The 20,081-nt window shown below is 43.8% G+C and overlaps 1 protein-coding gene and 1 non-coding gene across 7 annotated transcripts in view; one reads left to right on the top strand and one right to left on the bottom strand.

The window, feature by feature from the left end:
* ZBTB5 (zinc finger and BTB domain containing 5) overlaps positions 1-19,529 on the top strand; it is a 28,768-nt gene extending 9,239 nt beyond the window's left edge. For 3 of the 6 annotated variants that reach the window (XM_019966220.2, XM_070794771.1, XM_070794772.1), the window contains exon 2: positions 15,134-19,529. In XM_019966220.2, coding sequence (XP_019821779.2) covers positions 15,138-17,168 — 2,031 coding nt within the window. In that variant the 5' untranslated portion in view covers positions 15,134-15,137 and the 3' untranslated portion in view covers positions 17,169-19,529. Of the gene's footprint in view, positions 1-7,502; positions 7,662-7,689; positions 13,941-15,133 lie in introns of those variants that run through there. The other 3 variants (XM_019966219.2, XM_070794768.1, XM_070794769.1) reach the window with 2 other exon arrangements.
* Positions 3,375-3,481, bottom strand: LOC139184741 (U6 spliceosomal RNA). Its single transcript, XR_011568295.1, has one exon. It is a non-coding gene; the product is annotated as a U6 spliceosomal RNA (small nuclear RNA).
* Positions 19,530-20,081: the final 552 nt, after the last annotated feature.

Raw genomic sequence — 20,081 nt, 5'->3', positions numbered from 1 at the left:
ATTCCTAGCTCTGGTATCAGAACCACCAAGAAGCTGAAAATACCCTTTGCCTTCTCTGAACTCCTGAGTACCATCATCTCTTGGTGGCACTTAATGCTTTTCTCTTTGAGCTAATGTTATCTGTGTATGTCTTGTTGCCCACTAAGCCCCTGTGACAGTAAAGACTGACTGTGCCCTAGAAATTCTCTGATCCACAGTGCTTAATCTTAAACAAAGTAGGAGCTTTAAAATGTTAGATGAATGAATTTGTAAATCAAATTCACAAGCACCTTCCTTGGCTTTTAAGATCTTTAGGTTTAATAGCCTCTCTAGTACATGCTGCTGGGCCCCTTTTCCCCCTTAGTGGGTCAGCTGTCCCTTTTTGCAGCTGTCAGCATGCAGCCGCCTCTGGTTCTCATTCTAGAATTTTTTGTGCCTGTCTTCAGTTAGTTAGAAAACTAGAAAAACTTGAATTTTGTTTGTTTGAAACAAAAGACTATTGTGAGGGCTTCAGGACTTCCCTGTGAGGAAATCTTTCATATATGTGTAGGCTTTGATCTTTGTTTTGGATTTCTGAGATTTCTTCTTTCTGACTTCTGGCTGATTTTAGGGATAGTTGTGATTCTCAGGAAAATGACTTGTTGGGTAATACGGTGTTATATTTCATCTATATACAAAATTCCAGTGGTTAAAATGCCTTACGTCCAATGCAGGGGGCACAGGTTTGATCCCTAGTCGGGGAAGTAAGATCCCACATGCTGCATGAGGGGCCAATAAAATATCTAAAATTACTTTACAAATACTTCATTGAGTTTATATCAGGCACTTTGGGAGAGAGAGAGGAAATATAGTCCCTGGCCTCCACAGGCGGTTTTAGTAGAAGCATTTTGACTTTGCACTGGAGTATAAGTAGGGCGCTAATAACTTATTCAGACTGAATTATAAAGTTCTAGGTCAGCTAATTCCTAGGGGTTTTCCACTGGAAAACAAGGTGGTGAAGTGGGAGCATTGAAGAGTAGGGTGAGATGGTAAGGGCTTCTGGCATTAGCTTGACATCCCCAGTCATGCTCATATTCAGTTATTTATGGACTTCCTTTTTAATAGACTTAATCTGTCCAATTTCAGCTTCCCAGGTGGTGCTAGTGGTAAAGAATCCACCTGCCAATGCAGGAGACATAAGAGACACGAGTTCGGGTTGGAGAGATCCCTGGGTTGGAAAGATACCCTGGTGGAGAGCATGGCAACCCATTCCAATATTCTTGCCTAGAGTATCCCATGGACAGAGGAGCCTGGCAGGCTACAATCCATAGGGTCACAAAGAGTCGGACATGACTGAAAAGTCTTAGCACACAAGTCCAATTTCTGAACCAGCCCTGACACAACAGAACCAGAGATACCATGAAATTAGTCATATCCAGTGGTTAAGAATCAGCCTGCTAATGCAGGGAACATAGGTTTGATCCCTGATCCACGGAGATCCCACATGCTGTGGCACAACTGAGCCCTTGCTACATGACTGCTGAGCCCACATGCAGGGCTGCATCCCTGAAGCCTGCATGCAGGCTAGAGAAGCCTGCATGCCTAGAGCTTGTGCTCTCCAACAAGAGAAGACACCACAATGAGAAATTTGCTTGCTGCAACTACAGAAAACCCACACCCAGCAACAAAGACCCAGCACAGCCAAACTGAAAGAAAGAAAGTAGGCTGATGGATGTGGTATCTGAAGCTAACCTTGGGCACCTGCGTGCCTAGCTAGTCTCACTTAGTTGGTCAGATCAGAATATGGATGAATTGTAGGATTCCAGGACTTGGAACCCCATCAAAATTCTAGCCTGCTTGACTGGGACCTTGCCTGTTTTGTACTCTTATACATTCATTTTCACTTTTGTCATCTCTACAAGTAGAGGGAAAGTTCTGTTTATATTTCTGCTAGGGTTTTATCTAGATTAGGGATACTGAATATAAGAGTTCTTAGAATGTTAAGATGCTTCTTAGTGGTGGAGCCTTGCAGGTCCTCCCTGGCAGATGGGCAGCAGATCGCTTGCTGTGTGGTAGATGATGTTTGAGTATGGGTGTACTTTTCTTTACAAACTAAGTATATTGTTGAAAAGCATGTGGGTAGGTCAGTATATAAATCAGATAGTTTAAATGTGCTATTAACTGGCTTGTTCTCCTAGAACACAAATGAAGTTTTTTTTATTAGTCTAAGTAAAGCACTATTAGGAAAGGGAATCTACTGAGAAAACAGTTAGCTCTTGATCATGTTAATGTAATAAGCAGTGGTATAAGTGTATTTTCTTAATTATATTTAGTTTGGAGGTTACTAACAATCTGTTCCTACAGATAAATATTGTAGTGTACACTTGCTTCGTGTCAAACACAGTTCAGTTTATTTGCTCACTTGTGCCCAACTCTTTGCGACCCCATGGACTGCAGCACGCCAGGCCTTCCTGTCCATCACCAACTCCTGGGGTTTACTCAAACTCATGTCCATCGAGTCGGTGATGCCATCCAACCATCTCATCCTCTGTTGTCCCCTTCTCCTCCCTCCTTCTATCTTAGAAATTGGTAAATTATTTGCGGTATCTGCTGCCATATAAACGCAGTCATGTTTTGAAATCTTTTAAAAAGATATGAAGCTTTTTTCCTTGGTTTTAAGGCTTCAGACAGGCAGCTTTTCATAGAACACTTATCTTCTTAGCATGAGCTCTTTTATAGCTTTTAGACTGGATCTCTGAGTTTGTTAGAGATGCTTCTGAGTTTTGAATAAGCATGATCTTGATTCATGACTCCTTTCCATCACATTTCATACCTCCCAAACTGACTGAAGTTTTAAAATACTCTTTTTAGATCCAAAAATGTTTCAATATAGCCATGTTATTTATATTTTTTATAAAGATTATGATTTGAGCTTTACTGTGTGACAGAGATCCAACATGAACCTGGTTAAGGTAAAAGGGGAGTTTGTTGGCTCATGAAATAGAAAGTCCTAGAATCATACCAACTACTGTCATGGCTGGATCCCAGGGTCTTGATGTCATCAGTACATTGTCTTTGGAATTGCTTCCTTCTGTGTTGGCTTCATTCTCAAATAGGCAAAAATCGACACCATCAGTGTTAGACGTACATCTCCCTCACAGCTTGCAGTCTGAGTGAAGAGAATATCTCTTTCTTTTCCTCTCTCTTTCTCATTTTTTTTGAGATAGTCCTTCCTTTTTCTCTTCTCTAACACTGGCATTGATAAGGATCTCAGTGAGGGACTTGCCCGGAGATCCAGTGGTTAACCCACTCTGAGTACAGAGAGTGTGGGTTTGATCCCTTGTTTGAGAACTAAGATCCAGAATGCCATGCGGCACAGCCCCCCCCGTCCCCCAAAAAAAGGATCCCAGTGAGTGAAAAATATGAAATGCTTAATGAATTTGTGTGTCATCCTTGCACAGGGCCCATGCTAATCTTCTCTGTATGGTTCCAGTTTTAGTATGTGTGCTGCCAAAGCAAGCACAAGAATATCTGTTTTTTTTTTTTTTAATGGTACCAGCAGAAGTCCCCAGGGCAGACTCTAATTCTGGTATGGCTTGGGTCACATATCCATCTCTGAAACAATCACTGTAGTCAAGAGAAGTGGTTACCAAATTAGCCAGGCCTCCCTGGATCTTCTGGAACTCAGAGGTTTGGGGGCATTCATCTGTTCCATGTGGACTAAGAATGGTTTAAAAGTGATTTTCCCCAAAGATTTTAATAGACAGACACCCCTCCCCCCCAGATATTAATAAAAGTGTCCTTTGGGGATTGTATTTGAATATTGATTTGTTGGGAGATGCAAAGTTTCACACTGTTTCAGTTATTTATTGCTGTGTAACAAATCAAAGACCATCCCCAAGAAAAAGAAATGCAGAAAGCAAAATGGCTGTCTGAGGAGGCCTTACAAATAGCTGTGAAAAGAAGAGAAGCCAAAAGCAAAGGAGAAAAGGAAAGATATGAACATCTGAATGCAGAGTTCCAAAGAATAGCAAGGAGGGATAAGAAAGCCTTCCTCAGCAATCAATGCAAAGAAACAGAGGTAAACAATAGAATGGGAAAGACTAGAGATCTCTTCAAGAAAATTAAAGATACCAAGGGAACATTTCATGCAAAGATGGGCTCAATAAAGGACCAAAATGGTATGGACCTAACAGAAGCAGAAGATACTAAGAAGAGGTGGCAAGAATAACACACAAGAACTGTACAAAAAAGATCTTCACGACCCAAATAATCACGATGGTGTGATCACTGACCTAGAGCCAGACATCCTGGAATGTGAAGTCAAGTGGGCCTTAGGAAGCATCACTATGAACAAAGCTAGTGGAGGTGATGGAATTCTAGTTGAGCTATTTCGGATCCTGAAAGATGATGCTGTGAAAGTGCTGCACTCAATATGCCAGCAAATTTGGAAAACTCAGCAGTGGGCACAGGACTGCAAAAGGTCAGTTTTCATTCCAATCCCAAAGAAAGGAAATGCCAAAGAATGCTCAAACTACTGCACAATTGCACTCATCTCACACTCTAGTAAAGTAATGGTCAAAATTCTCCAAACCAGGCTTCAGCAATACGTGAACCATGAACTTCCAGATGTTCAAGCTGGATTTAGAAAAGGCAGAGGAACCAGAGATCAAATTGCCAACATCCGCTGGATCACTGAAAAAGCAAGAGAGTTCCAGAAAAACATCTATTTCTGCTTTATTGACTATGCCAAAGCCTTTGACTGTGTGGATCACAATAAACTGTGGAAAATTCTGAAAGTGATGGGAATACCAGACCACCTGAGCTGCCTCTTGAGAAACCTGTATGCAGGTCAGGAAGCAACAGTTAGAACTGGTCATGGAACAACAGACTGGTTTCAAATAGGAAAAGGAGTATGTCAAGACTGTATACTGTCACCCTGCTTATTTAACTTGTATGCAGAGTACATCATGAGAAACGCTGGGTTGGATGAGGCAAAAGCTGGAATCAAGATTGCCGGGAGAAATATCAATAACCTGAGATATGCAGATGACACCACCCTTATGGCAGAAAGTGAAGAAGAACTAAAGAGCCTCTTGATGAAAAAGACTCTTGAGAGTCCCTTGGACTGCAAGGAGATCCAACCAGTCCATTCTGAAGGAGATCAGCCCTGGGATTTCTTTGGAAGGAATGATGCTAAAGCTGAAACTCCAGTACTTTGGCCACCTCATGTGAAGAGCTTACTCAGTGGAAAAGACTCTGATGCTGGGAGGGATTGGGGGCAGGAGGAGAAGGGGACGACAGAGGATGAGATAGCTGGATGGCATCACTGACTGGATGGACATGAGTTTGAGTGAACTGCAGGAGTTGGTGATGGACAGGGAGGCCTGGTGTGCTGCAATTCATGGGGTCGCGAAGAGTCGGACACGATTGAGCGACTGAACTGAACTGAACTTGATGAAAGTGAAAGAGGAGAGCGAAAAAGTTGGCTTAAAGCTCAACATTCAGAAAACTAAGATCATGGCATCCAGTCCCATCACTTCATGGCAAATAAGTGGGGAAAGAGTGGAAACAGTGGCTGACTTTACTTTTTGGGGATCCAAAATCACTGCAGATGGTGATTGCAGCCATGAAATTAAAAGACACTTGCTCCTTGGAAGGAAAGTTATGACCAACCTAGACAGCATATTAAAAAGCAGAGACATTACTTTGCCAACAAAGGTCCTTCTAGTCAAGGCTATGGTTTTTCCAGGCTATGGTCGTGTATGGATGTGAGAGTTGGACTATAAAGAAAGCTGAGCACTGAAGAATTGGTGCTTATGAACTGTGGTGTTGGTGAAGACTCGTCAGAGTCCCTTAGGACTGCAAGGAGATTCAGCCAGTCAATCCTAAAGGAAATCAGTCCTGGGTGTTCATTGGAAGGACTGATGTTGAAGCTGAAACTCCAATACTTTGGCCACCTGATACGAAGAACTGACTCATTTGAAAAGACCCTGATGCTAGGAAAAATTGAAGGCGGGAGGAGAAGGGGACAACAGAGGATGAGATGGTTGAATGGCATCACTGACTTAATGAACATGAGTTTGAGTAAGCTCCAGGAGTTGGTGATGGACAGGGAGGCCTGGCATGCTGCGGTCCATGGGGTCGCAAAGAGTTGAACTCGACTGAGCGACTGAACTGAATTCTTTTGCAACTTTTTTCTAATTGTGTGTGTTAGGGTGGGGGTAATTGTGGTCTCTTCAGGCTCTTTTTATAGTTTTAAAAATAAATTTTACTAAAGATATATATGTATGTCTCAGTAATTTGCTAAGTACATACACATAAGTCAAATAATCCAACAAGATTTGTTAAGTACTAGGCCTTGGCCCCCCTGCATCCCATTTCCTCTTCCCCAAGACTCCCACTTTCAACTCTTAGCTAATTCTTTTGATATTTATATACATGTATGAAAAGCTATGCTTGGATCTACTCAGTTTTTCAGTTTAAACATAGTCTATTGACTTCCCCTGGTTAGAGATAAGAATTTGTCTTTTTATGAGTCTGTTAATTTCTCCTTATAATTTCTCCTACTAGTTTTGCCCTGTGCATTTCAGTGCTCACTCCCCATTCCTCCATCGCCCACTATACTTAGAATTTTCATTAGATCAGCAGTTCTCAAAGTATAGTCCAAGGACCAATAGGGGCCCCTGAGAGTTTTTCAAGGAGTCTGTGAGGTTAAAACTATTTTCATAATGATACAAAAACTTACTTTTTTCACTGTCATTCTTTCATGAGTGTACACTGGTGTGTGATATTGCAAAAGCCTGATTGCAGAAGCAATATGAGCATCCAGCTGTCTTCAGTTAGTGCAAAAATGTAAAACAGTGCCTCTCTCCTCATTATTATTTAATTTACTGTTTATTTTATCTTTTAAAACTTTTTATTTGGTATTGGGGTATAGCTGATTAACAGTATTGTGATAGTTTCAGGTGAACGGTGAAGGAACTCAGCCATACACATACTTGTATCTGTTCTCCCCAAACCCCCTCTCTCATCCAGGCTGCAGTATAACATCTTTCATGAGTGTACACTTGTGTGTGATGTTGCAAAAGCCTGAATGCAAAAGCATATATGAGAATCTAGCTGTCTTCTGTTAATGCAAAAATGTAAAACAATTCCTCTCATTTTTTTTGGTGGGAGATACTATTTTTCATAAATTAATATGTAATTATATACTGTTATTTTAAAATTAATTTAGAAATACGTGTTTTTAAGTAGCCTCAGTTTTTTAAATTCCCTAGAGCTTTATTTCCTTATCATGGCCTATGGAATGGCTCAGTAAATGCTAGTTGGACTACCCTGGTGGTCCGGTGTTTGGGTCTCTGTGCTCCCAGTGGGTTTGACCCCTAACTGGGGATCTAGATCCCGAATGCTGCAACTAAGACCAAGGGCAGCAAAAAAATATAAAAAGATAATGCTGGTTAAAGATGTCTGCGCTGTCTGTGCACGTGTGCTGTGACACCAGCTCTTTTGACTTTCTGTTACTTTTCTTCTCTCGTTTTCAGGTTGATCACCTCACCCCACTGCGTGTAGAGCAGTGTGTTACAAAGTCACCTGCACATGGCACGCGTGGATAGGGGCTCAGACTGTCAGAGGAATGCTAGAGTAGCCGCTGTCCAGAGCCTTGAACACCCCAGCCTTTACATCTGGATAGGCTGTAAATCGTGAGTCCCATTTTCCGAGGTAGAATCATAGTTAGAGTGCAGATAGGAGAACTAGGTTCCCTTGGTCATAGGTACCTGAGTGGGGTCTGGATGCAGATGTGAGCAATATGGAATGATTTGAGCATTTAGAATTACTCTGGCCCATCCAGGAGACATTTGATTAGTTAAAATTAAATAAAATTAAAAGCTCATTTCCTCAGTTACAGTAGCCACATTTCAGGTGCTCTGTAGCCGCCAGTGACTAGTGGACAGCACAGCAACTATGCTGGTGATTTCCATCACTGTAGAAAGTTTTACTGGATAGTGCTAGTCTAGAAGGTGCAGTGGCGGCTACTTTTCTGAGCAGCTAATCCAGAGCAGGGTCCATGCAAAGTTCGAGTGGCTGTGGCAATAATGATTTCCATAATGTGGTTGGACGCTCTGCTTCATTCCAGTACTGCTCTCGCACCCTCCTGGAGATTTTGTGAGCTTCCTGACATCCTTTAATCATAAATCCCCTTCTCCTTAAATCAGTTGAATGAACTTATTGTATTCAGTTAAGAACTCTGAGTTATCCTGAAGTGCTTCCTGACACTCTAGATACTGGAAAGAACAGTTGAATAATTTAATTGGCCAGTTTTATGGCTAAAATTAGCTTTTATCGTAGTGGATTTGATTTCTATTGCTAATCTAAATGATCATAAATTGACTGATTACATGATATTGAGATAAAAGAATATTATCATTAAGGAGAAATTAGTTTGGAGTTATCTCTAAATGGGCAATTCAACACAGTTATTAATTTATAGAGAATGAGTGTTTCTCCAGGTTTTGATCATCTCTAATGTCACGATTTAGTTTCACAACTTCTAGAGCCCCTTAAGAAGATAGGAGCCCTGGGTCTTCCCTGGTGGTCCTGTGGTTAAGACTCTGCTTTCCAATCCAGGGGTTGCAGGTTCGATCCTTGGTTGGGGAGCTAAGATTCCACATGCCTCTTGACCAAAAAATGAAACAGAAACAATATTGTAACAAATTCAATAAAGACTTTAGAAAATGGTTCGCGTCAAAAAAAAAAAAAAAATCTTAATTTAAAGAAGAGGAGGAGGAAGTAAGGAATCCTGTATTGCCCTGACAGTAAGGCACAGCAGAACATTATAGTTCTGTCCCTAAGGTGCTTTGAGAAGAGCCTGGAGTACTCAAGTTGATTTCAAGGACTGTTTGTTGGGGCATCTAGTGTAGGGCTGACAATCTCTAGGTGATATCAAGTTATATGGACTGTTTACCTATTTTCCAACATTATTTAAATCTCTGGCTTTTTTTCCAGGGCATGTTTAGCCACCTCAATAGTCTCTTCACATAGGTTTCTGAGCCCTCGGAATTTCCTCAGAATGGTACTTTTGAGACTACAGTTTCCTTCCTACTTATGCCATTTCTATAGAAAGGGGATTGAACATTAAGTGTTTGACATTTTAGTGAATGACCTTTTGTGGAAAAGAGTGGTGGTTTCTTGTTATACTCACGGTAACTGACATTTCAAAAAATAAGGAGGCTATTTTTCCTCAGATAGTCATATTTCTGCTGCTTGTTGAAAAGAAAGGCATTGGACAGAATATCATTATTCTTTCAAACTGATATGCTGCATCCAAATACCACTTACTTGGGGAGTTAGTCTTTTATGTTCCCCTCATCTGTTAAGTCAGATTAATAAGCCGTACCTGGCAGGGTTGTTTTGAAGATTAGAGATAAAATAAGTGAAAAGTACTTAAGATGGCACTTCAGCAGTTACTACAGCATTGGTTCTGGTCTCCACATTAGGAGAGAAAGCAGTAAGCTCAGTGTCTGGTGCTGCCTGCTCTCACCTAACAGGGCCCCAGTCGACATGGTCTCAGTTAAACTCTCAGAGTGACTCTGAGGCCAGTGCAGCTTCCTAAGACAACTCCCTGTTTTATTTCTTTTGAATAAACTTGAACCAGAATGTTTCTTCCCTGTTACTGCTATAAAATAATCACCTCCTTGGAACTTGACACTTATTAGTATATGTGTTTACTTTCCAAGTCAGGGGCTGTCAACTTGTGAGCAGTGATGGCTTTTTGTCTAACTAATCTCCCCAAAGCCTTGAGCTCTCTGGTCCCTGATTGATTGAGTAGGGGTACGGGCACGTGTGCTGCGCTTACCGTTGTTGACCCTTCACTCAACAATGAATATGGCCAACTCATGGCCACTGCTTTGAGGCATTTTACCATCAGCAATTTTCAAGGTACAGCAAAGGCCTGTGGCTTAATACTCTCATGGCACTGTAGACCCTTGGTTCTGCTGGATTTAGAGTTTGTCATTTTTGTTACTTCCCAAGGATCTTAGGGTGTGTGTTCTCTGGTTACTTGTCATTTCGCTCAATCAAGAAGACTTGGCCTGCTCTGTGGTGCTGGGCCACTAGAGCAAGTGGGCAAGCCTGGTGTGCAGCTTGGCATCCATGTTGCCTTCTGCTTGCAGTAATCCTTGCAAAGTGCCATAACGGTATCTGTGAATTTGGAGATGTGCAAAGATCTCAGGGTGCGTGCCTTTAGAATGTCAAGGATCTACCATGTTTTTTAAAATTTCATTTTATATTGGGAATTCCTGGGTGATCCAGTAGTCAGGACTCCACACTTTTGCTGCCAGGGGTCAGGTTCAATCCTTGGTTGGCCAAAAAAAAAAAAGAATGCATTTTATAAAAGTTATTGTGTGTGTGTATATATTTATATTTTAGAAGGCACATAGTTCCATAAAGTTTAGAGCTAAAAATAGCAGTCTTCCATCCCGACCTTTTCCCTCCAAATTCCCCTCCTCAGAGGCAACCACTTTCACTTGTTTCAGTTTGTTTTCCCACTACCGACTTACGTATTTCCAAATACCATTCTTATATTACTGTTTCTTGAGGTAGTATTTGAGATAGTATTTCTTGACTAACAGGGAAGGTGGCAGTTTAACTTGCTTTCCTCTGCCCTGGCCCACAAGCACACTGGCCTTCTCTTATGCTTCCAGTATCTCAAATGTGGCTCTGTGTTCAGAGTCTGTAAACAGACTACACAGGGTATTGCAACTAAACAGCCATTAAGTTTTTAAATTGTCCCATTTTCAGTTTCATTTTTCACTTTCATGCATTGGAGAAGGGAATGGCAACCCACTCCAGTGTTCTTGCCTGGAGAATCCCAGGGACGGGGGAGCCTGGTGGCTGCTGTCTCTGGGGTCACACAGAGTCGGACACGACTGAAGTGACTTAGCAGCAGCATTTGAAATTCTTGTTTTATATGATGTCTTCACATTGTTACAGAACTGTTAACTTGTTAGCACCCTCAGCCGTGTCATGTGATCTGCCTGCCCCCTCTTCCCTTGCGGGGGACTCTGGTCTCAGCTTCCTGCTCCAGTCTGCTCCCCTGCCCTGCTGCCTACCTGTCACCTTGGGCTTCAGCAGCATCTTTAAAAATTCTCTTTGCCTGTTTTCCAGGATGGGTCTCAACTTTCTGTATTGTCTTCCTTTTCTTGGTTTATTCTCAGCTTCCTTAAGCACAACCTTTAATAGCTTCCGGAGAAAGGTATGTGAGACGTAAACTTTGGGGTTCCTGTTTGTCTGAATATGCCTTAGCCTACCCTCATAATTGATTGATAGTTTGACTGGGTATGGTCTAAGTTGGAAATAATTTTCTTGGAGAATTTTAATGGAACTATCACCTTTTACCTTCCAATATTGCTTTTGAAAAGTCTAATGCCAGTTTTATTCCTGATTCTTTGTTAACTCCCCCACTCCAAACTTTCCAGATCTTTATCCTAAGTGTTTTAAAACATTACTGTGATGCACCAAACGTGGGGATTTGTCCATTGTACTCATATTGCTGAGTACCTGGTAGAACTTTCTAGTTTGAATAAGTAACTTCTTCAGTTCTGGGAATTATTCTTTGCTGATTATCACTGTCCTTTCTGTCTTTTCTTTTTTTGTATTCAGACATTGGACTTCATTAATTCTTTTTTTCCCTTGTTCATTCATTTTTATTTCTCCTTTGCCTTGTCTGCCACATTTCTCCAGCCATATAATCTTCCAGCCCTTCTAGTAACAACAACAACAAAATTTTTTTGCAACTTTAAATTTCCAATAATTTTGTTTCTGGAATATCTCTTAAAAAAAAAAAATTAAAAACAGGAGCTTCCCTGGTGGTCCAATGGCTAGGACTCCATATTCCCAATGCAGGGGGGCCGATTTTGATCCCTGGTCAGGAAACTAGATCCCACATGCCACAATTAAAGATCCCACAACTAAGACCCAGCACAGCTAAAGAAATGTTTTTTAAAAAATTAAAAACTTTCTCTTCTTGTTTTGTGGATATAGTATCTTAGCTCTCTGAGGATGTTAATTATAGGTGCTTTTCTTTCTTAGTTCTGTTTCTTCCAGATGTGTTTCTGTTTGTTTAGAACTTTGTTTTTCATGTTAGAAGTTCCCCCCCTCCAGTTTGTGGTGTTCCTGAGTAACTGGAAGCTGAGTTAATAGGCCTTGAGGACTGGAGGCTTCACCGTGAGGAAGTTTGATGGGGTCCCAAGTGTTCTGCTATTGGAGGGACTTCCCGGGCACATGAACCCAGCTGCTAGTCTTCTGTTGGTGGGGAGAGGGGTTAGGGGAAGCGTCTTGCCTTCTGATGCCGACTTTAACTTCATGCCCACTTGTGGATGTAGCAGCTCGTCCCAGCCTCGCGAGCACATGCTGTCCTGAGTACAGTTTCTCTGGTTCAGCCACACAAGCCCAGCAGCGGTCTGCAGGCTTCTTCCCTGCAGACGCCTTTCCACATCCCCTGGCAGAGCAGGGGCCTCTTCATGCTTTCCACCTTAGCACTTGCAGTACTCTATTGTATTTGAACATTGATTAGTCTCTACTCCCTGAGGGTAGAGATCCCATCTGTTTCGTCGATCATTTTATCTCTAGTACCAGGCACACTAGGTGCTCTGTCTGCATGTGCTTGGATTCTGGAGTTTAACCACTAGATTCTGCTTCACCCCCTCCCAGAAGACCAGAGGGTCCTTCTTTGGAGAGGATGAAACAGGGTTTTAAACTTTGTGGCTCCTTCAGCTTCTACAGAGTTTGTGGGCAGAGGGCGCAGACGCCTCTTTGGGGATATTGACCCTGTTTTCTAACCACACAGTGAGTGTGTGTCCTGAGCACGCATCGGGCACACAGACTTTGAATCAGCAGACACGTAGTTCCTGGGAAGTATACCAATTTCTTAGGAGAGAACAAATTCTTGTTTCTAATGAGTCCAGGAGATGAAAATGTCCAGATATTTAATGATTCCAAACTCAGCTTTGGAAATTTTTCTACTTAGTGATGTGATCTCTTTTTTCCTTTTAACGTTTATGAAAATTTTCCAATGTATGAAAAATAAACTTTTAAACAAATGCCAGACATCATGTCATTTCATCTGTAAATATTCTAGTGTTTTCTCTTTAAAAACTATTCCTTTGGGGAAAAAAATCAGAATGCCATTATCACACATAAGGGGTAAAAAAAAAAACCTAGTAATTCCATAGTATTATCAAAGATATATGTGATGTTTTAAGCAGTCTGTTTGGTTTTATTTTCGTCTTTTTAAAAAATATATATATTTATTTATTTGGCTGCACTGTCTTAGTTGTGGCATGTGGGATCTAGTTCCCTGACCTGAGAGTGAACCCAGGCCCCCTGTATTGGGAGCACGGACCACCTGGACCACCAAGGAAGCCCCTCGTTGGTTTTAGAGAAGCCCCAAAGTTCAAAATGTAGTCTGAAATGGTGGTTTTAGACCTTGCTCATCTCCTGTTTTTCTTTCCGCGTTTTTTTTTTTTTTTTTTTGAAGTTTAATTAATTGAGTTTTACTGTGGTATAATACGGAAAGTTATGACCAATCTAGATAGCATATTCAAAAGCAGAGACATTACTTTGCCAACAAAGGTCTGTCTAGTCAAGGCTATGGTTTTTCCAGTGGTCGTGTATGGATGTGAGAGTTGGACTATAAAGAAAGCTGAGTGCTGAAGAATTGATGCTTTTAACTGTGGTGTTGGAGGAGACTCTTGAGAGTCCCTTGGACTGCAAGGAGATCCAACCAGTCCAATCCAAAGGAGATCAGCCCTGGGTGTTCTTTGGAAGGAATGATGCTAAAGCTGAAACTCCAGTACTTTGGCCACCTCATGCGAAGAGTTGACTCATTGGAAAAGACTCTGATGCTGGAAGGGATGGGGGGCAGGAGGAGAAGGGGACGACAGAGGATGACATGGCTGGATGGCATCACCGACTCGATGGACGTGAGTTTGAGTGAACTCCGGGAGTTGGTGATGGACAAGGAGGCCTGGCGTACTGCGATTCATGGCGTTGCAGAGTCAGACATACTGAGCAACTGAACTGAGCGACTTAAAATTCCCCATTTTAGGTGTACAGATCAAGTATTTTTAGAAAATTTGATGCATAAGCATCATATTAGAACATTTCCATCATGTCCCTGAAAGTCACTTATTGCAGTCCTGCCCTGAGCCCAGCCCCAGAGAGCCATTAATCTATGCTCTGTATCTGTGCGTTTACCTTTTCTGTGCCGCAGTGTGGAACCTCCGTTTTTGTTTTTGTTTTTGTTTTTTTTGAGTAGACTTCTAGCCAGTCCTTTTGTCTTGGCATCATTTTTGCTGCACTTCCTCTGGCACCGTGGCAGCCAGTTCTGAGCCTCTGGGTGGCTGGGAACTTATATATATAAGTCAGGTTTAACCACTGCCAGTTTTAATTGTTGTTTAGTCTCTAAGTCATGTCCGACTCTTTTGTGACTCCATGGACTGTAACTTAGGGTTCAGTTTTCTGGGTGTGCTAAGTCAGCACACATTTGTTTAACTGCTCACCAGTTTCCAAAATGCCATTAATACCTCTTTCCCATTCTTTTTTTCTTGTGAGTTTTTACCTTTAAAACAACAACAAATCAAGAAACATTGGTGTCTTTTTAATGGGGTTTCGGGAGTATGTATGGGGTGGAGAGGGTAAATGCATGTGTGCAGTCTACTACCATTTGGAATTGGACATCTTCCCACTAATGTTGATTTGCACTTTTCATCGTTTAAGGTCGCCAAAAGTCTCAGTTTAGAGTTTCTTGGAGTTTGTTGTTCTCAGGAATGCAGAACTCTTGACTTCTCAGGTATAGATGCTGCGTCACCCACATATTGGTCTTTTCTAACAATGGCCCCAAGTGTTAAAAGTGGGTCATTTAAGATGAAGGGAAACCTGTAAACAGCCAGTTGCTGATCTGCGCGTGTCCATGTAGATTTCCGAGGCTGTTAGCTGAGTCAGCATTTGCTCCTTATTGGACAGGTATTTAGTCTGTGTGCCCCCATCAGAAACACCACAAGCTTTGAAAGGTCCACGCTTGGCCATTCATGCCTCTCTGGTCAGTGCCCGCTCTGTGCTCTGACTTTGACTTAAGCTGTTCTGCATGTTAATTCTTTTTTTCTTTGTATTGTAGGATCATGGATTTTCCTGGTCACTTTGAACAGATCTTCCAGCAGCTGAACTATCAGAGACTTCATGGCCAGCTCTGTGACTGTGTCATTGTAGTGGGGAACAGACATTTCAAAGCCCACCGCTCAGTACTAGCAGCATGCAGCACGCATTTCCGAGCCCTGTTCTCAGTGGCAGAGGGAGATCAGACCATGAACATGATCCAGCTGGATAGCGAAGTGGTGACAGCAGAGGCCTTCGCCGCACTGATTGACATGATGTACACCTCCACTCTCATGCTGGGGGAGAGCAATGTCATGGATGTCTTATTGGCAGCCTCTCACCTGCACCTGAACTCTGTTGTTAAGGCATGTAAACATTACCTGACGACACGGACGCTGCCCATGTCTCCCCCCAGCGAGCGTGTTCAGGAGCAGAGCGCCCGCATGCAGCGCTCCTTTATGCTGCAGCAGCTGGGACTGAGCATTGTGAGCTCCGCCCTCAGTTCCAGCCAGAGCGGTGAGGAGCAGCCAGCCCCCATGAGCTCCTCGCTGCGCGGTAACCTGGACCAGCGGACGCCCTTCCCCATGCGCCGCCTGCACAAGCGCAAGCAGTCTGCGGAGGAGCGGGCCAGACAGCGCCTCCGACCCACCCTGGACGAGTCTGCCATCTCCGACGTGACGCCAGAGAATGGGCCGGGGGTTCATTCCCGGGAGGAGTTCTTTTCTCCAGATTCTCTGAAAATCGTGGACAACCCTAAGGCGGATGGGATGGCCGACAACCCAGACGACAGCACCATCATGTTTGACCAGTCTTTCAGCGCTCAAGAAGATGCCCAGGTGCCCAGCCAGTCCGACAACAGCGCCAGCAACATGGCCCAGCTCTCCATGGCCTCCCGTGCTACTCAGGTCGAGACTAGTTTTGAGCAGGAAACCACAGCTGAGAAGAGTGCTTTTCAGTGTGAAAACCCGGAGGTGGGCCTTGGTGAGAAGGAGCACATGAGGGTGGTGGTCAAATCTGAGCCCCTGAGCTCTCCTGAGCCTCAGGACGAAGTGAGTGATGTGACCTCCCAAGCGGAAGGCAGCGAGTCGGTGGAGGTGGAGGGGGTGGTGGTCAGTGCTGAGAAGATAGACCTCAGCCCAGAGAGCAGCGACCGGAGTTTTTCAGATCCCCAGTCTAGCACTGACCGGGTAGGGGACATCCACATTTTGGAAGTCACCAATAACCTCGAACATAAATCCACCTTTAGTATTTCAAATTTTCTTAACAAGAGCAGAGGAAGTAACTTTAGTACCAATCAGAACAATGACGATAATCTCCCAAACACAACCAGTGACTGCAGGCTGGAGGGGGAGGCCCCTTATTTGTTGAGTCCAGAGGCTGGGCCTGCGAGCGGGCCCTCCTCGGCCCCTGGTGCTCATGTGGAGAACCCATTCAGCGAGCCCTCGGACTCCCACTTTGTCAGGCCCATGCAGGATGTGATGGGCCTACCGTGTGTGCAGACCTCAGGCTACCAAGGAGGAGAACAGTTTGGGATGGATTTTTCCAGGTCCGGTTTGGGATTGCACTCCTCCTTCTCCAGGGTAATGATGGGTTCCCCTCGAGGAGGAGCCAGTAACTTTCCATACTACCGCCGCATAGCTCCCAAAATGCCAGTGGTAACTTCTGTCAGGAGCTCACAGATCCCAGAGAATTCTGCCAGTTCCCAGCTAATGATGAATGCTGCCACATCCTCATTTGAAAACGGCCTCCCTTCGCAGCCCGGCCCCCCGCAGCTGACGAGGGCATCTGCTGATGTCTTGTCAAAGTGCAAGAAGGCCTTATCGGAGCACAATGTCTTGGTTGTAGAGGGGGCTCGAAAGTACGCCTGCAAAATCTGCTGCAAGACTTTCTTGACCTTGACAGATTGCAAGAAGCACATCCGTGTTCACACAGGTGAAAAACCCTATGCCTGCCTGAAGTGCGGCAAGAGGTTCAGTCAGTCCAGCCACCTGTACAAACACTCGAAGACCACCTGCCTGCGCTGGCAGAGCAGCAACCTCCCCAGCACTTTGCTCTAGCCTGACCTCGAGATAATGCCGATGCCAGTTGTAGGACTGGAACTAAAATCTCTGGTTGGTTGGTGGTTAATGCCATGGGGTTTAAGACTGCAGGCTGTGAGTGGCTCTTGCAGATTTCGAAGACTAATAAGTGGAGAGTTCATAGGTGTAGTGCTTGTGCTGCTGCATTTCTGAGTGCAGTGCACACATTCAGAGGAGGGATCCAGTCCCTGAAACCACGTTCTTCCTTAGGGTTGAGTAATGCAGTCGGAAAGCAGTCTGTAATTGATGTTAGAAGTGGCACATTGAAAAATTAAACGTTGAAGTGCAAAAACATTTTTTAGCAATTTTTGTAAAACTGAAGCATTTAATTAAATTTCCTATATACCTTCTGATGAGAATATTATATACTTGTATACAGTGATGCAAAACGCACTTACGTGTAACCAGTGGCAACTTTGTGCCTGTCTAAAAGGAACACCCTTGAGGACACGCCTGTCTGCCAGAAATGCTTTAAAGTTTATCATGAGCTGGTTCTAGGCTTCAGAAAGTACTGTATTTTTTTTGTCTGATTTGCAGTCACAGATGCTGCACTTTGATGGTGCTGACACTGGGTCCAGAGCGAGCATTCTCTGGACTAACAGGTGTGTATATACTTTTGAAAACATCATTGTTAGATAGATGTTTTAACAATTTTTCCCAGTTTTAAAGACAAAGTTGTAAAAGGAGTATGTACTTATGAATAGGGAGCGACAAGTAAGGTGTTGTTTTTGTATGTGCTGTTTTAGCGGTATTTTAACCAACTTGTATTACACACGTTACAGTTTGGAAGTCAGAAGAGCTAGTGTCGTCTTTGTTCTGATGACGTGCAGTCCTGTTTAGTGGGGTCTTCTACGGCGCGTTTACCCTTTGTTCCGTGCAGATTTCGGGGGCCGGTCCAGCCTGACACATCTCACCCAACAACAAGCCCGTTTTCTGCTTCGCTTCTTCACACTTTCATGCCACTTACAGCATCTTTCCTGGGCCTAGATTACTGTTTTCAGGTAAAAAACTAACCAAAAGTGAAGTCGACCCCCCTCCATCGTGGGCTTTATTACTGTTCTATTCTGTGGTTTTAAAGTACAGACCCTGAGCTTCTGTTGTTGCCCCAGCCCAATACTGAAGGTTTAAAATCCAGACACAGCAGTGTTCATGGGTAAATATTTTCCCATCTCTATAAGAGGATTGGGTAGCCCAGAGCATAGAAGCCACCAGGTAGCATCTGAGACAGTCTGAGGAGACCCCTGGGTGACTGACCTGGCCTTCTCTGGGCCATCCCTGTGGCCTTCCAACCCTTTGGGCAGCATCTGTTAGGCTGAGCCCTGGCTTGAGAGCTTCCAGGGGAACAGCACAGGTTAATGTGTCTCTGTAGAGCTCATGAAGTCAGTTTAATTCATACATGAACATGAGTTCATTTTTTTATACAGTTTATTTGAGACACCCCAAACCACTGTGCATAATTGAGCAAAATCCTTCAGTTCTTGTGTTTAGGAAAGTAGTCAGCATGTGTCTTCTCTTAATCTAGCATATGCAGTTACAAGTCTGTCTGTGGATAAACTCATAATGCTCACTGTCAGATTTAGCATCTCGTATGAACTGATTCCCAGGGAGGAAAACCAAAAGGGAAGCCTCTGGTCCGTCTCCTGAAAGGGGAGGGGAGAGGTGGGGAGGCGGGTGGAGGCCGCGGGATCACCTGTGAAGTTTGGTATGTGTGGAAAATTGTTAGTAGTTATGTTCTGACAAAGTGATGAGGCTCTACGTCCACCCCTCTGTGGAACCAGTGACTTGTGAGATCAACCCTGGGAGGCAGGTGGGTCAGCCTGGAGGAGGAGAGGCCCTGCCTGGCCTGGGAAGAGGAGCTGGCGGCACATAACAGTGGTCACCCTCCTCCCCTTCCACCTTGAGGAAGAGGTGCCAGGAGGTGGCCCCCGACCTGAGCTCAGGCTTCAGTGGACTTGCCTCGGGGACTGACACAGTGGCTGGAGCCCCGCCTCTCCGCTGCCCAGTGGAATCTGGAATCTCTCATCTACCTCTTAGTCAATCAGTTTCTGTGTGTGAGAAGCAAGCCTGTGGGCCAGTGTCCTTGTACATGCTGTAGCACTTAAATAATTCAGAGGTTCCCTGGAAGACCAGTCCCAGGGTTCCTACAACTGGTAGTTTCTACCTGAATTTTAACTGGTATTGGGTACCTGGATTTTGATTGGTTAGCCTTAATTATAGCTTGGCATAATCATTTCTGGTGACCAAATCATTAAGTTCTATCAGGGCACCTGGGTCAGTGGTGCTATGCTGGTCAAAATTTGAGACTTTGAAATAAAAGCTTTGTCATATTAATGCCTCTAACTATGTGTTCTTTTTCTTCACCTTGGGTTATTAAGGTTGAACAAAAGAGTGAAGTAGTATTGCTTTTTCTGCTAACTCTGCTGTTACCAGTACTCTGTTTTAAACCAGGCATCTTAGAAAATACTCTGATGCTGTCAGTAACAAGTATTGGTTGTTTTTCCCTCTGTGCTGTGGATGGGGGTGAGGCGGTGTCCTCCTAGAGGGCTTGCCAAATTATGTACTTTCTGCTGCTCCCTTACCTGCCTCCTAGGGGAGAAACCCCACTCTTCAGTCTGGCTTGGCTGCGGGGAAAAGCTGGAGCCGAGTCCCTCAGCAGGCGCAGGGCTTTGGCACTGCTGGCAGCCAGGCCTGAGGAGTGAGAAGGTGCCTAGTGAAGGGCACCCACCTGGGAGGGGGAGGGGAGGGGAGGGGCTAAAACTAAGTTAAAATGAAAATGAAAGAAACCTACCAAAAAAAAAAAACCTACCTGCCCTGATTATTCTTGACCAAAAAGTGAGTATTGTGACCTTATCTAGTTCACTTTGCCACATGTATTTAATTTGCTTGACAGTC

This window comes from Bos indicus, chromosome 8 (genome assembly GCF_029378745.1).
Source record: "Bos indicus isolate NIAB-ARS_2022 breed Sahiwal x Tharparkar chromosome 8, NIAB-ARS_B.indTharparkar_mat_pri_1.0, whole genome shotgun sequence".
Lineage (NCBI taxonomy): Eukaryota > Metazoa > Chordata > Mammalia > Artiodactyla > Bovidae > Bos > Bos indicus.
This window is presented reverse-complemented; position numbering and strand designations above follow the sequence as displayed.